This window comes from Neopelma chrysocephalum, unplaced genomic scaffold, assembly GCF_003984885.1.
Source record: "Neopelma chrysocephalum unplaced genomic scaffold, ASM398488v2 Primary Assembly neopelma1_22, whole genome shotgun sequence".
NCBI lineage: Eukaryota > Metazoa > Chordata > Aves > Passeriformes > Pipridae > Neopelma > Neopelma chrysocephalum.
The window spans coordinates 9,883,838-9,898,692 of record NW_020897689.1 but is presented as its reverse complement, the minus strand read 5'-3'; the positions used below and the strand labels follow the sequence as shown (position 1 = coordinate 9,898,692).

Genomic DNA, 14,855 nt, shown 5'->3' with positions numbered 1-14,855 from the left:
CTCAGTTAACAAAGTAATTATTTTCTTTGGTATGTACTGAATTAGAATAGAAAATTTTACTGTATTTTTTGGCATTTGCAATTTTGTAAGTGTTAGATATTTACTCAATGAGTAACCTCATCTTATTTTGATAATTCATCTCTCAAAACAGTATTAATATGAATGTCTAAATGGTGGGAGCCCAATGTTCTTTAACATTTTGGCTGAGATAATGTTTTCAAAGACAAGAAACATGGCAGGATCTGATAATTTTGTTCAAAACAGGGCTCCACCATGGTCTCAGAAATAATATATTGCTTTTACAAATGTTAATAGCTCTTCAATTGGTTCTTTGACACGTAAAAACACAGGCAAGATTTTGAAAATAAAGATACAAGGGTTAACACTCTTTAGACTAGAATCTGTAGATGTAATTGCCAAGCTAATTAAAGTTATAGGTTTTCAAAACTTAGGCCAAAATAACGTACTGGAAAAGAACATTAATCTAGCCAGACTCTGTTTCTTGAAGCCCTACTCTTATGTAGTCAACCAGCTGTTAAAAGGAAACAGATGACACCCTTTATTCAAATGTCACATTGCTATGATTACAAAATATCTGTCTTATTTTGGGATGCTGATGATAAATCTTTGTGACACATCAGATCATTCACAACAACAGGCAAAGATCTTTTTGCTTTTATACATTGCCATTGGCAACTGCAAAAGTTTTCAAGAGACCTAATATGGTACACCAAAAAGAAATATGATGGATCATGGGCTCCCTATGAGCCCACAAAAAGAAGTTTCCATAATAAAGCATAGGCCAAAATGGAGCACAGATAATTGAAGACAGCTAAGGAAGAACAGAAACAGGTTTAATTTAATGTGTCCATGCTAACGTGGATAACAGGGCTCCTACTGCTTTTAATAGTACAGACTATAGTAGATAAATCCTTTTCTAAAAAGCTGTAAATCATTAAGGACAAGTAAAGTTTTCTTCTATAATAGCCCAGTGTTCAGAAATAAAAGCTTGGGCCTCTCTTCTTGTACCATCACAAGCCTTGCCAAACTTTTAAGTCAATTTAGAAACAGAAACATTCTTATTACTGCAAGAAAAGCACTAGGAAAAACAAAGCCTCTTAAAAGAAACTGTTTACTACTGCATGTTACTATTTAAAGGTTTTTAAAATCCAAATCCTTTACAAAACTGTGTTTTAGATTAATTATATTAATATATTAATTATATATTATAATAATTATATTAATATATTAATTTCATATATTTCAATAGTGGTTACATTACTTCAGGTACTTTATGAATACAGTTGGTTGTTGGAAGGATGGTAATGATTGTTAACATGTATTGTTTAAGATATTCTCTAAAATTAAAAGATCTTTATTCATTACCCTAGAAAATCTTTGCTTATCTTGTTGCTAAGATTTACATCCAGACAAAGTCACTTTTAACCTCAATTGCATTAATTTGTTCTGTCACACGTTAATTAGCAGACGTTTTAAAATGCCCGCTAATAGAACTGAGAGGTACAAATGGGCTCCCTTCAACAGACCAAAACATACTTAAAACTTAGTTAATTAGGTGTTACTGTTTCTGTTTCTCTAATTCAAATTCATGAAGCAGGGATCAGCACCCAGTCTTAAATAAGTCATTATAATCCATAAACAGAAAAATGATTAAACACTAACAGCATTGTTTTCTCTATTTTCTCACTGAGATTTATCAGTTTTCTTCTTAGAAGAAATTTTGAGCTGTTTTAGCAGCTCCCTTAACCATAGGCAACCAGCATCTCAATGGAAAGGACACTCCATGTGCCAGTGGGTGCTGCTGCTGCCAGCTCTGCAGCCTTGCTGCTCTTCCCCAGCACCAAACAGACACAGCACAGGCTGGGAGTGAAGGGCCCCTGTTTGGCACTTGACACACTGAGTATGCTGAACAAATGTGGCTTTAACCAGGAAATGCTGAAGACGATGGTCTGTCCCCAGCCATGTCTCTCCTCGGCACAAAGGCTGGTAATGCAGGTCTGCAGCCAGGCCCGTGCACCAGATCAGAAGTGATAATCCAAAATCTTTTCCTTCAGTCTGCAATTTAGTTATTTGCTTGCAAAAAGAACATGGGTGCCCCTGCTCCTCATTTCACCCCTTAGAGAACCAACAGACGAGACTTTTTAAGTAACAGTTGTTATTTCCACAGTATTATGGGTCCACCTCAGCATACACATTTCAGGATACTGGGTCTTGAGCTCTTTCTAAATTCTAAATTCTAAGCCATTTGTAGACCTGGGCCAAAGTACTTATTAAATAAACCAACCAACTAAGCAACCAAAACCCCTCCCCCCAAAACAACAGAAGAAACCATACCCCCTCCTTTGGAAAGAGTTTAAGGTATTGAAATAAAGGATATATACTCCTTGTCTGAGCTTCAAAGACAGATTGAATGGCAATGCCCATGACTACCACATAGCTCAGGGAAAGGAAGAGTATTCTTGTACCATAAAGGTTTTACAGACTTGCTTCTCTGTCTGTATCGCTGATATAGAAAAGGGGAAAAAAGCTTACTGGGCATCTTTACATTTTAGATTGCCAACTGCAAACACATAATTATATTTTGAACATTAAGTACAATTGCTCGACAAATTTGTATTGCAATGTTCACTTAAAATCAGCACCTGTAGCAACTAAACAGATGGTGGCTCAACTTTCAAGCTCAATAGTAATCACAATAATCCTTGATATTCAGCATCATAACAATTCATTAGTAAGTTTTGTCATATCCCCTAAACTATTTAATAATTTCTTACTGCAGCAACTAAGAGTAAAAACAGTATCAGAGAGACAACAGTGAATGGAATAAAACTGTTACAGGTATGGTGTTACTGGTCCTAAAATTATGGCTAAAGCTACACCGAAGGCAAGAGACAGCATAACTGGGGAAGAAGTGAAAAACAAACTAAAGGACAGTTATTGAAAAGAAGAGAAAAAAGCAAAGGCTTAAAAATGAAGCCCTTCAAAACAAGGGGAGAAATATGGAAATACACAGAAAATCCATTCTACATGAAAAAACACTTTTGACAGTTAGTGACAGGGAGCATTGCATTCAGAAAAGTCAAGGGGGATACAAAGAAATAACTGAAGATAAAAAAAAAAACCCAAACATCTAAATATTTTCTCCAACCCAAGATGGTGAAAGGTTTTGTACAAAAGAAGCGAGACAGGAAGAATTTTATGTTATTGGCACAAAACTCCTTCATATTTTTCCACTAAACACCAAAACAAACAAATCAGGAAAAATCTAAATGAGGGCTCCTCTGAGTATTCCAATCTATATTTAGAAATTACAACCTTGATATCTCTTCCTCTTCTTCTTTTTTTTTTTTAATTTCCAAGTGAATGAAATGTTATATTTAAACACACTTCCTTTTCAATGTGGAACATAGGCCCAGACCTAATTTGATGTAAAACAATTTGTCTCTGGAAACATCTCCCCCAAAAAGATCATGGGAATCGCAGGTTGTTCCAAATCTTTCTAGGAAAGAGTGCCTCAGGAGAAAAAGTACCAGTATAAGCTCTTCATGCTCACACATATTAAGATGACAAGGGACCATTCTACCTGTTTAGTTTCACCTACTCCTGTACCATGACAAGAACCTCCACCGAATGGTTTGAAGAACTTTCAAATCTCTTAGGGAGGGCTGACAGAAACTACCAACTTCTTAATTAAGTTGATCCAAATTTCAGTTCCACTAACAATTTGCACCTCATGTATGAGTTGGCTTTGGTCACAAATTCCAACTGTTAGATTGTATCCTGCTTTTGTGTGTTAAAGTTCTCTGTGGCAGGCAAACTGTGTAGCTCCATTTCATTTTGTGCCAGTAAGCAAAGCAAGGTACAGGGACATGCCTTTCTGCTCTGAGATGACTAGGGCCTCAGTGAAAAGAGGTATCACACTGCTACTTCAACCAAAGGGGCATATGGATACTATTTCAGACAACACGGCAATATCTGGAGCATATCCATTTATGGAGTACCTACTTTATGGATTTAGGGTTTATGGAATTATCTACACACTTGGAGTACCCCTTGTCTCGTAAAATACATAGAGATGTGCCAACACACTGTAACAATGAAAGGAAACAGAAGGCATGCATGTCTTGGATCTCTAACTGTCTGTCTGAGGACATTCACTAGGAGCTCAGCAACGTTCATGACAGAGAAAGCAACTGATCATTTGCCACAATTCCTTCAATCTTCAATCTGTGGGATTTTTCCCAGTTGCCCACTGTGGGTTTTCGTAAAAAAATCCAAAAGCTGAAGTAGCAATTATTTTTCACATTCTTGGTGATTTCACATTCAAGGCCCTCTATTTCTAACTAACTGTCCATACACAAAGTCTTCTACAGCAAAAACAAAATGCATGACTTAAAATAGATGCAATTATCTTGATTTTAGTTTGAACACAGAGGAGCCTTTCATCAATACCTCTTCCATGAGCTGTGAATCCACAGGTTTTCAGGATTCAAACGTGGTGTGAAAGGCATTGCATCCTGTTGTGTGTAAATATTATATTATTGCTTTTCAGGCTGCAGTCTTTAAAAAGAAAAGGTAAAAGCTATGTAACAAAAGCTATAATAGATGATCTTTTTTTGACTGAAGTATCATCACTACTCTCAGTGAATTAATTTTACTTGCTTTACATGCTGCTGAGATTAGTACGTGTCATTCAGTAACCTAAAGCACACAGCAAGATCTGGTGTTCTACAGCCAGCACCTTTTAGATGCAAACGTTCCAGCTGCAAGAGACTACAAACACAATCATTAAGACTCAAGCAGAAGGCTCTAATCCTTCCTTGACACCTAAGCTCAGTACTTATTTTTTAGCACCTAAACTCAGCATTTGTTACTGACCAGACACCTCTGAAGACAGAGCAACTGGTGAGAAACACCAGACTCAAAGCTTAGTTCATATTGTGGAGGGCTGGCTGTCAGTCTGTATTTCTGTATTTTATTTTTCCCTCAAATTAAAATTCTAAATGAATTTATGATGTTTACAGTTAATAAGAGATTACATGATAATCTCTTATTATTATAATAATACAAACAAACCTGTAAAGTTTTGAGGTTTAAAGTGTTCAGTGACAATTTAAATGAAGTCTGAGAACAATACATTCATCTGAAAGGAGGCAGCTTCCAAAATTCCAATTTTCAGGAAGTGATGTCTCCATTCCTCTTATGCAAGACATTTTTTTACACTCTCAGGAGTAGACAGACCATTATATGATCATTACATATTGAAGTAACTAAACCAAAACTTTAATGAAAATATTCCTGGGAAGAAAAAGAGGGAACACTTGCTGCACATGCCCCAAATCAGGTTAAATATAGGAGAAGCAGCTCAATCCTTTATAGCATTCCCCAGCATTGGTATTATAGATCACAACCACTTACACCACAATAATCTTTGCAGCTACAGAATATAAAGTAAACAACCATGCTCTGCTAGTTTGAATTCTTTTTTTTCTCTTGGTCATTTAGAAGTTATGAAAGAAAACAAAATAAAGATCAAAGAAAAGCAGAATACAAGTAGGATGCAAAGTAAACACGAAAGTTTTCCTGTACCACCTGCCAATAATGACTATTTCTACTTGAAAAAGGCCACTATTTTAACAGTTAATAACATTTAGTTTCTCTCCAACTTTGAGCTATAACTTGGAGTCAAAGCTAACATTTCTGGTCTAAAACTTCAAGGAAATTTTCTCTTGAACAGAAGTCATCCACCATCAGCAAAGTTCAAGTATAAGTACCTAGATTTTACGCTGGTTTCACAATTCTGATTACCAGTTTGATGATTATTTTTGTCTGTTTTCTTGAAGCAAGAGAATCATAGAATCACAGACTAATTTGCATTGAAAGGAAGATTTAAAGACCACTTAGTCCACCCTCCTGCCATGGGCAGGGACATCTTTCACTAGACCAGGTTGCTCAAACCTCTATTCAACCTGGCCTTGAACACTTCCAGGGATGGTGTTTCCACAACCTACCTGGGAAACCTGTTCCAGTGCCTCACTAACCTTCATTGTAAAAAAATTCCTTCTTTACGTCCAAGCTATATCTACTCTCTTCTAGCTTAAAACCATTGCCCCTTGTCCTGGCACCACAGGTCTCAGCAAAAAGTCCCTCTTTATCTTTCTTCTAAGTCCCCTTTATATATTGAAAGGCTGCAATAAGGTCTCCCCAGAGCCTTCTCCACTCTAGGCTGAAAAATCCCCCAATCTTAATAGTTTGAGCCCAGTGTAGACACAGCTATAAGTCGTAAAGATACCTTCAGCTACTTCTTTCATAAGTAATATTAATTAAATTATATTAATATATTAATTCCTGTTTCCACAGGAAACTATTAGTATATTTAAAATGCCTTATGTGTAGATAAGGTCTAAGCCAACTATTCTGCATGATACGCTACTCCAGTAAAATAAGCAAACCCCACAAAGTTTCCCAGTTGATGGGTCTGCTGGCTAACGACTACTTTTCATCAGAGTCAGAAAAGAAACTGATGGTCCGCACTATCTAAAACAAGTTTAAATTCTTCAGGGAATCGGTAGCATGCAAATAGTAAAGTCAACATAAACTGGATATTCAGCCCAAAAGCTTTACCATGTACAGAGGAAGATGAAAGACACTCTCAGTGCATCACTCTCAGCTGTAGGTAGGGGAGACAGCAAAGCAAATTCAGTAATAGATTTTTTTTTTTGTAAATACTCTGCATAAATTCCTTGACTTCAGAGCACAAATTCCTCTGATACTTAATTCAGTCTTAAAATCCTATCAGGCTGAAAGTACAGCATATACAAATAATAATAGCCATGCAGAATTCCTTAGAAAAAATAAAATAAAAATTGGCATAAAATTTAAATAGTTCATCGTAAACATGATTAATATAAAAATATAATTACAGTAACATTGACCCAGTAAAATATTTGCAAAACAAAACCCAACAAACAAAAATCTGCATATGCTCTCTTGTTTTAATATCCTGATTTGGCAAGATATTTATGCACATAATTTTAAACCTTTAAGTAGTTCCACTGACTTAACAGGGATTACTCATCTGCTTAAAGTTAGGCAGTTGCTTAAATACCTTGTGAAATATAGATCTAAATTCAGATCTGACAAATTCAAAGTAGCAGCAGCCAAAGCAATACCTCATTACAGCTTTAAGGCCAGGCTGTTTTCCTTTAGCAAGCGCTTTTACTTGCATACTGGTGCTGGAGGCAACAATAGACTATCTGCTGGAGTGACCCTGTGATTACATAGTACTGCTACAGGGAAGCAAAAACAGGTTTTGCTATCAAATGCGAAATCAGAAAAAGAAGACAAATATGATTAACAACAAGCCTTCTTTAAAAGTTCATACAGGTTCCACAGCTCCTGAAACATCTCCTCATCAAGTACTACTTCTCTCAACATTATTTAGCTTTCACATAGTGATTCATTCTGTCCAAGGTCTGTCTTTTAAGGCTGTTCTGAAAACTCGATCTGTCAACTCAGAAGTGTACATTAATAGCTAGACTGATATTCACCACCCTGATATCCCTTCCCTGAACTACTGAAAAGTTGATCTACAGAACATAAAACCTCTTCAGAAACTGGTGACACATGAAAACTGGACTCTGCAGGAAAACTGAAGTGACATAAAATCACATTTGAGGATACTTTAGCACAGTAGGTTATATCCCACCATATGTGAATCTAAATGAGACAGGTGGATGCCATCTTAAAAAAAGACTACAGAATACAGGCATGGAGAGTAGAAGGAGAGAAATAAGAGATGGAGACCTAGAATTTAATAAAAGGTACTCAAAGGACTTGAGAAAAAAACCCAAAACATGTCTTGTACTTGATGTCAGGACACATTCTTCAGCACTCCAACTGAAGGGGTCAGAGGAGACTGCTTAGCTAGAGAAACTGCTGAAGAAGCTTAAGGTGATCTTCAGTACCCTCTGTACGTACCGCATTGCTGATATTCAAAGAACAGAGTAAAAGCACAACTAGATAACGAAGAAAAGGAAGTTTCAAAGCTCGAACCAGGAGATGTTCAAACAGTGAAATGTAAAAAATAGTCTGCTTTAAAATGTGAGTTATTTACCCACCAAGACTGAGGCTAGCAGGACAGATAAAAGAAGCTTTAAACTAAGGGCAACGGTTTAATTTTTATAACCTGCTCTATACCCTAAGGGGGGGGAGGGGGAAGAAAACAGCAAAATAGGGACAAAGCAATCAAAAAATAATGAGAAAAAACCCACTAACATAATGAGAGGAGTCAGGCAGATGACAAGGAAAAGGACTACTGATGGAATAAATTCAAATGAGATTGATGCGAAACAGTTCAATTGATTGTCAACTACGGAAGAAGAAAACTCAGATTTCTTTTATTTGCTGTCAGGATTTTGTTGTCTTCAGATATGAGAAAACATTTTCAACAGTAGTTATACAACTGAAATTAATGTCTTAAGTGCTGAAGTTTCTTCTTAAAATAAGGCAAGATCCTAAAATCAATCAGACACTATTTTACTAAACTTACTTCTTCTTAATTACAATCAAATGGTTTTATAGTTCCTTGGGTGTCTGGCATATAAAGGAACATTTATTCCCAGTGGTCTTTAGACTTGCCTAAAACAAGTTTTTTAAATTAAGCATGTGCAAATCAGAACTTCTGTGCTTGTACACATCTGTGTACATTATGAACACACCTGCAACATACAGGACTATTACTCCTTCAAAGTAACTTAAAACAGATTGAAAATAATAGGAGAGTTTACACTTCCATGACCATATAACACAACCATAAAATCACCATTTCATATCACTTTTATACTATAAATAAAAAACCAAATGTTTTCCAAAGTGCTTGAAACACAAGTCTCAAATCCCCACTAGAAATATCCACTTAAGATTTACATGAATATAACTTCTGTTTCATCTTCATGCTAAAATCACAATTTTTCATCTCCTCTGGACATTCTCAAATCTCTATCCAATCAGTGTAAGACAATATGATTAAAGTCCTCAGTAGAAAATTTTGTAAAGGAAACATTTCAAACCCCAGATTAAAACTGCATGCAATGGTTACATCTACCAAATATCTTTAATTCTTTTAATGAATTCAGCTTTACGCATATATTTATAACTTGCTTTCAAATTGTAATAAACTGAATCTCTAACATACCACAACTTAGGGATCTTTGAAGTATATACTGTGAGAAATGATGTAAAGATAACAGATAAAGTATTGCAAATATACATTTGCATATCAAATAGTTCAGGATAACATTATATTAAATTATAGAGTATTATTAAAGCAAAAATCTATTACTTTTTCCAGCTACCAGCCCAGCAAGCTTGACGTGGGAAATGAACATCAATCTGCATTTCACCCTTCCTTGTTTTCCTTCCTAGAATCTAGAATAAAGTCTCGTTGTCAAACCCCAGTAGCAGCTATAAAACTTGTTGCTTCCAGTGGCTTTACTAGGTATTTATAACTGACTGTGCTTTCATAAGTAATTAGACCTTCATGTACAATTCTATTTATAGATGAAAAAGTAGTGAAGAATTTTTAGTATTTATTTTAAAAAACCCAAACTCTTTACTAAACCTTCAATGTAATAAAACTGTAAATTAAGTTTTCACTGTTTTAATCTAATATGCCTCGGAAGAAATGCAGAGCAAACCCACTGTGCGAAAACTGAGCCATCTTAATTTGTCCATGTTAGTGTAGAATCACTCCGGAGTTTCAGGACATTCATTTAGTTTTCATTCTCCTACAGGTATTCTGCATATCACTAAAAATCAACAAAACATCTTAACTGGAAGAAAATATTATTTTTAACCTGAGTTTCGTGGCACTTTGTGCAAGTATAGTATTATTTTAATGATTTTTGTTTTAGAAATACATAATACAAGTGTTTGACCATTGTAAAGGTCTTCTAACAGGTCTTGGTAGTGGAAAAGATTTGGAACAACCTAAAAGTTAATAATTTAAATGATGAATATATATAAGTACAGGATTCCTAATGTGAGGTGATAAACTACCTATAAAACCTGAGAAAACAACAGTAATAGTGTCACTAGGTCTTCAACCTGTTTGCATTGACTATGTCAGGTTTTTTGTGGTGTTCAACAAAAGCATAGGTGTACTGTACTGTTCATGCAGTTTGGATGTTTACTATATGTGAGACATATTTGTTGATGAAATTCCTGTTCCAAAGCAATACTGCATTTCAGAGAATGCTGTCATTTTAATTTTTCTTAAAAGGAAAAGACTTTAAAATTTGCTTTTACAACAGAATTAGCTTCTATGTAGGAATAGGTATCAAACCTTTAATCAGTTTAAAGGAATAATTTCAAGTATTCTCATCTTTGCATCTAGATCCTGAGATACTATTAATGACCACCTTGAAGGTCCCAGTATTTTGTAATGCCCCTTAAAGAGGCTTAAGGTCAACCTGTACCAGTTACAACCTTCATGCAAACACCCAAACAGTTACTAGAACATCTAATTATTATCAACTGCAGAACCTTGTGTAACAAATCAACATCATAAAGAGTAATTTAGTGTCTTTATTGCTCAAGGATGGCAAACTACTTCTACTTGTTGAAATAAATTCATAGCATTTAGTCTGTGTTTAGAATTGTATATTCAGTTGCTTTTGCAATAAGACTTTATGAGCTTAAAGTGCACATTCGCCTTTGATACAATTCTTGCCCATGATGACTTCAATAACTCACATGTAACCTGGTCTGATGAATGTGAATATTTTATAACAATATGAAAACTATTTTCACGATATTGAACTGAACAACGAAACCCTGGATTTGACAGTTACGATTACCTAGAGCCAGATTTTCAAACTAGATTTTCGAGCACTGCTAACAGAATGACCAAGAAGACTAGCAGATTTTAATTTGTGCACCCACTACCCAAGAAAACAAATTTTTTTGTCCTTATCCCTTTCTCAGCTTAAGATAAGGAGTACATGTCTCTTGGTGACAGCAAAACAATAATTTAAAAATAAATTTGAGAAAAGGATGAAGAAAATTAGGGGAAAAGAGTATCTCAAAAGCCAGCAAGGTACAAGACAATGATGGAAATCGTGCCAGGTTAATAAGTATACTTCTATTATGGGGCACGGCAACATCACTAGAATATCCACTTTAAAAATCATAGCAACCTAATACCAATAAGAAGAGAACAAGCTGAGAAATAGGAACACTTTCTAAGATTAATCAGTTAGAGCCACTTTGGAGGCAGCTGACACAATCTGACGCTTTGCACTTAGCTTTGAATAGACTAATGTCTGAAACTGGAGATCTACTTATATACTTGTTTTAGAAATGAATATGTATGCAACATGTAATCTCCACTTTATAACTTCATACATACAGCATGGAAAAGGAAGCAATATTTTACCACAGAAATCACAGAATACTGAAAAACTGAAAGATGTATAACATGTTTGAAAACCAAAGGAATCACTCTAAACACAGTTCACAAAGAGATCTTCTACATTAAAAGAAAAGTGATGTGCACCCACTTTAAGAATTTGAATCTGCCCCAAACACCTGCAGTGCTGTTCATGCCTGCCCAGACAGACCTGTGCCACAAAACCCACTTCCAAAAATTTAAAGCTTCTAGAAGATTTGGGTTTTCTCTTTGAATAGGAAATATATCAAAAGAAAAGAAATACAAAACTAATCTTCTAGACAAAGAACAGGAAGAAAACTGTCACGTTCCCTGGTTTACATTTATAACAGCACCCTATCTAGAGATTAGAATAGTTTCAAATCTATTGTAGTCAAGGATATGATGTCATCATTTAAAGGACGTAGATAATTTCCACAATATCTATTCATACCAACAAAAGAAAGCAAAAAGGGGTATGCAGAATATTTACATACCCCACTTTCCTGGATTATTCCTCTTCTGCATGGATTCATCATGCATGTTTGAGTATGTAAGTAGTCTTTTTTTTCCCCAAAGCCATCTGCTAGTTTAACTTTTGTGAAAGCACAAGTTATTTCAATTCCATTAGATACACATATCAGACTGGTTGATTTTCTCTCTTTCTAAGCAATTTTCGGTGAAGCTTATTTTTAAAATAATGAATATGACACTTAACACATTCCGTTCACGTGACATTACAGCATTTTTCATTACTGATCAATGAAAAACATGGGAATTTGTTAAAGAAAAGCTGAATTGACTATCAAGTTTGCCAAAAATAAAATCATAATCAACACAAAATATTCCAAGTCAATTAATTAGTCTTCTTACCTTGTTCTTTTATTTGACGAATTTGCTTCACAGTTTCTTTCAAGATTGCACATTTGTCAGGTTTAAAGTGAAAGTTGTCAATATCATTAAAATTTGCAAAAATCAGCTCTGCAAGTTCTTCTATATATTTATTCTCTTGCTCACGATTGCGTTTCTCAGTGCTTCTTTTAGGGCTGAAAGAGGAGTTTACAAAAATCTTGTCTTTAATGTCAGTTTGCCTGCCTTCTGGCCAGCTCAAAGATGATTTCAAAAGGTTTGACAGTAGTTTAACAAAATCAGAGACAAAACTGCCCCCTCTCACTACAAAAATATAACTTACAAGTTTTTCTCAAGCAGAAAAGGTTTCCTCTGGAACAAGGAAAGGAACACTAGAAAAGACATTACGTATTTTTTCCCAGCAGTCATGTTTTTGTTTCAAAAGAGACTTGGGATTTGAAATTCAAAACACGAGATTAACTGGGAGGTGTAAGGTGGATTTGAACACTTACAAGTATTCCCCCCATGGTACTGAGAATCCAAGGAGTATCGTATAGTGATGGTGTATGAAAAAATAAAACAGCTTAAAAAGTTAAACCAAGGAAAACCATACTACCTACCTCCTAGTGAATTTATAACAGTCATAAGAAAAGATGATGTGGTTATTCTTTAAAATTTTTCGTGTTAGCAATACAACTTCTGTAAAACTGAATATTTTTCAAGTCCTGATTATAATGTACAAGAGAGGTAGTAAAAAAAAAAAAATATATCTCAGATTGCCAATATGAGTGACTGAAGACTCCTTGAACTGACTAGCCAAAAAAGATTTTTACATATCTCCTAAATTGTCACAAAATTTTTGCATTTTGGCATGACACTGGATTCAAAATAAACAAACAAATAATACTAAGAGAGAATAGCCCCCATCCCAGAAGTAGTTTGGCACTGACTTCTCTTCGCAAAAATGTTGTTCATCATTTTCTAACTGAAAAATATATGCAAATCTAACATTTTTTGAACTCTTTCTCGCTCAGCATCTTCAGAAGTAAATGGTCTAACCTGGGTCCAAGCTGATCGGGATCCTTGCGCTTTCTTGACTCTGGTCTGGATGGGTCAGAGGTATTTTCTCCCATCCCACTCATCTTGAACACATATCAGCAACTAAAAGGAAGAAAGAGCAAGAAAGGGTTATGGTGGAAAAAGTCTTGAGTTCTCTGTTCATATTTCCAAGATTCTCATTCCATGATCAACTCAGATTTTACTTGGCAAATCTATCATTCGAAATAGAGTTTGTTTGAAAGGTACCAACAAAAACACTGTGTTTATGACTCCACGAAATGCTACATAAAAGTCCCTTGGAAGAAAATTTGTGATGGGTAAGCAAAGCGTCATCATCTCTTTGATTGTTACCAGTTGTGTAAGAACAGATAAGTACATTTTGTGCCTGGACTGCTGAATTTTCATGGCAAATTTGCAAGGTTGAATGAGGAAAGACAAAGGAAAAGCCATAGTGCCACACAACAAGAACAACACAACAGAATTGAAATACATGAAATAAAACGCGTCCCAGCTACATAAAAACGTATCACAAGCAGTTTTAGTTAAAAACCAGAAGATAATGCTTGCACATGTACATGTACAAAATTGGAGAAACAGAACATCTGTCAACACTAGAAACCACTGAGGAACTGATAAATATTTTGTACATATAATCTACCTCATATGGAGAATAACTTGTGAGGCTATCATGTATTAAAACAGTAATTTGTGCAATAAACAGCCTGTGGAAGTCCTGCCCTTCTCCTGGCTGTCTGTTGCCCTATGCAGTATAGAAGCACATGAAACTCACCTACTTCAGGTTACACACTCCTCAATAAGTACCAACATTCTGGAGGCAGAAAACACCATTATAAAGGACAAGGGAGATGATGTAAACAATCAAAAAGCTCATGCAAGAAAGGGCAGTCCCAGCTCACCATCTGCCTAGTTGCTGCCAGTTTTGAAAGGATGATGGCAGAGAGATGTTGCCAGACACTTCAGAGAGCTCCTGTGTGGTTCAGTATTATCAGAAAAATAAACATGAGGGTCACGAAGGAGGTGAGTGTACCCAGGAGGTGATTCATACCATGCTAAAATATGAGCTGGAGCCTGTAATTCTATGACCACTTCACACTGGCATAAAGTGGAAATCAGATATCAAAACAAGGGAGTTCACCACCTGCTTCAAGACCTTCATTTCTGTCCTACCAGGTCCCTCCCCTCTGCTGGCCTGGTCAGCCGTCCACTGAACTTAATGAGGGAAGTGTTGGGGATTAAAGATGCAGTCCCCTTCTTTTTTTCTTTTTGACATTTTTTAAAATCTAACCGACAGTTTATGTGTTGCTAATCAGGTGGTCACACTGGAAATCTTAGTTTTCCCAGCGAACTGACTGAGTGAAAATATTGCAGATATCGGCAGAAACAGCCCAGACATTAAGGCCCAAGCAGTTCTGCAGGGATGCTGAGAAATGCTACTCTTTGAAACCTGAGCAAGGAAATGAAGATTTGGAGCCATCTC

At 35.7% G+C, this 14,855-nt stretch overlaps 1 protein-coding gene across 6 annotated transcripts in view; it reads right to left on the bottom strand.

Annotated features, from left to right (window-relative positions):
* NCOA2 (nuclear receptor coactivator 2) overlaps positions 1–14,855 on the bottom strand; it is a 186,427-nt gene that overhangs the window by 63,556 nt on the left and 108,016 nt on the right. For all 6 annotated transcript variants that reach the window (XM_027697197.1, XM_027697603.1, XM_027697282.1 and 3 more), the window contains 2 exons: positions 13,358–13,459; positions 12,323–12,495 (listed from right to left, as the gene is read on the bottom strand). In XM_027697197.1, the coding sequence (XP_027552998.1) occupies positions 12,323–12,495; positions 13,358–13,440 (256 nt within the window). In that variant the 5' untranslated portion in view covers positions 13,441–13,459. The remainder of the gene's footprint in view (positions 1–12,322; positions 12,496–13,357; positions 13,460–14,855) is intronic.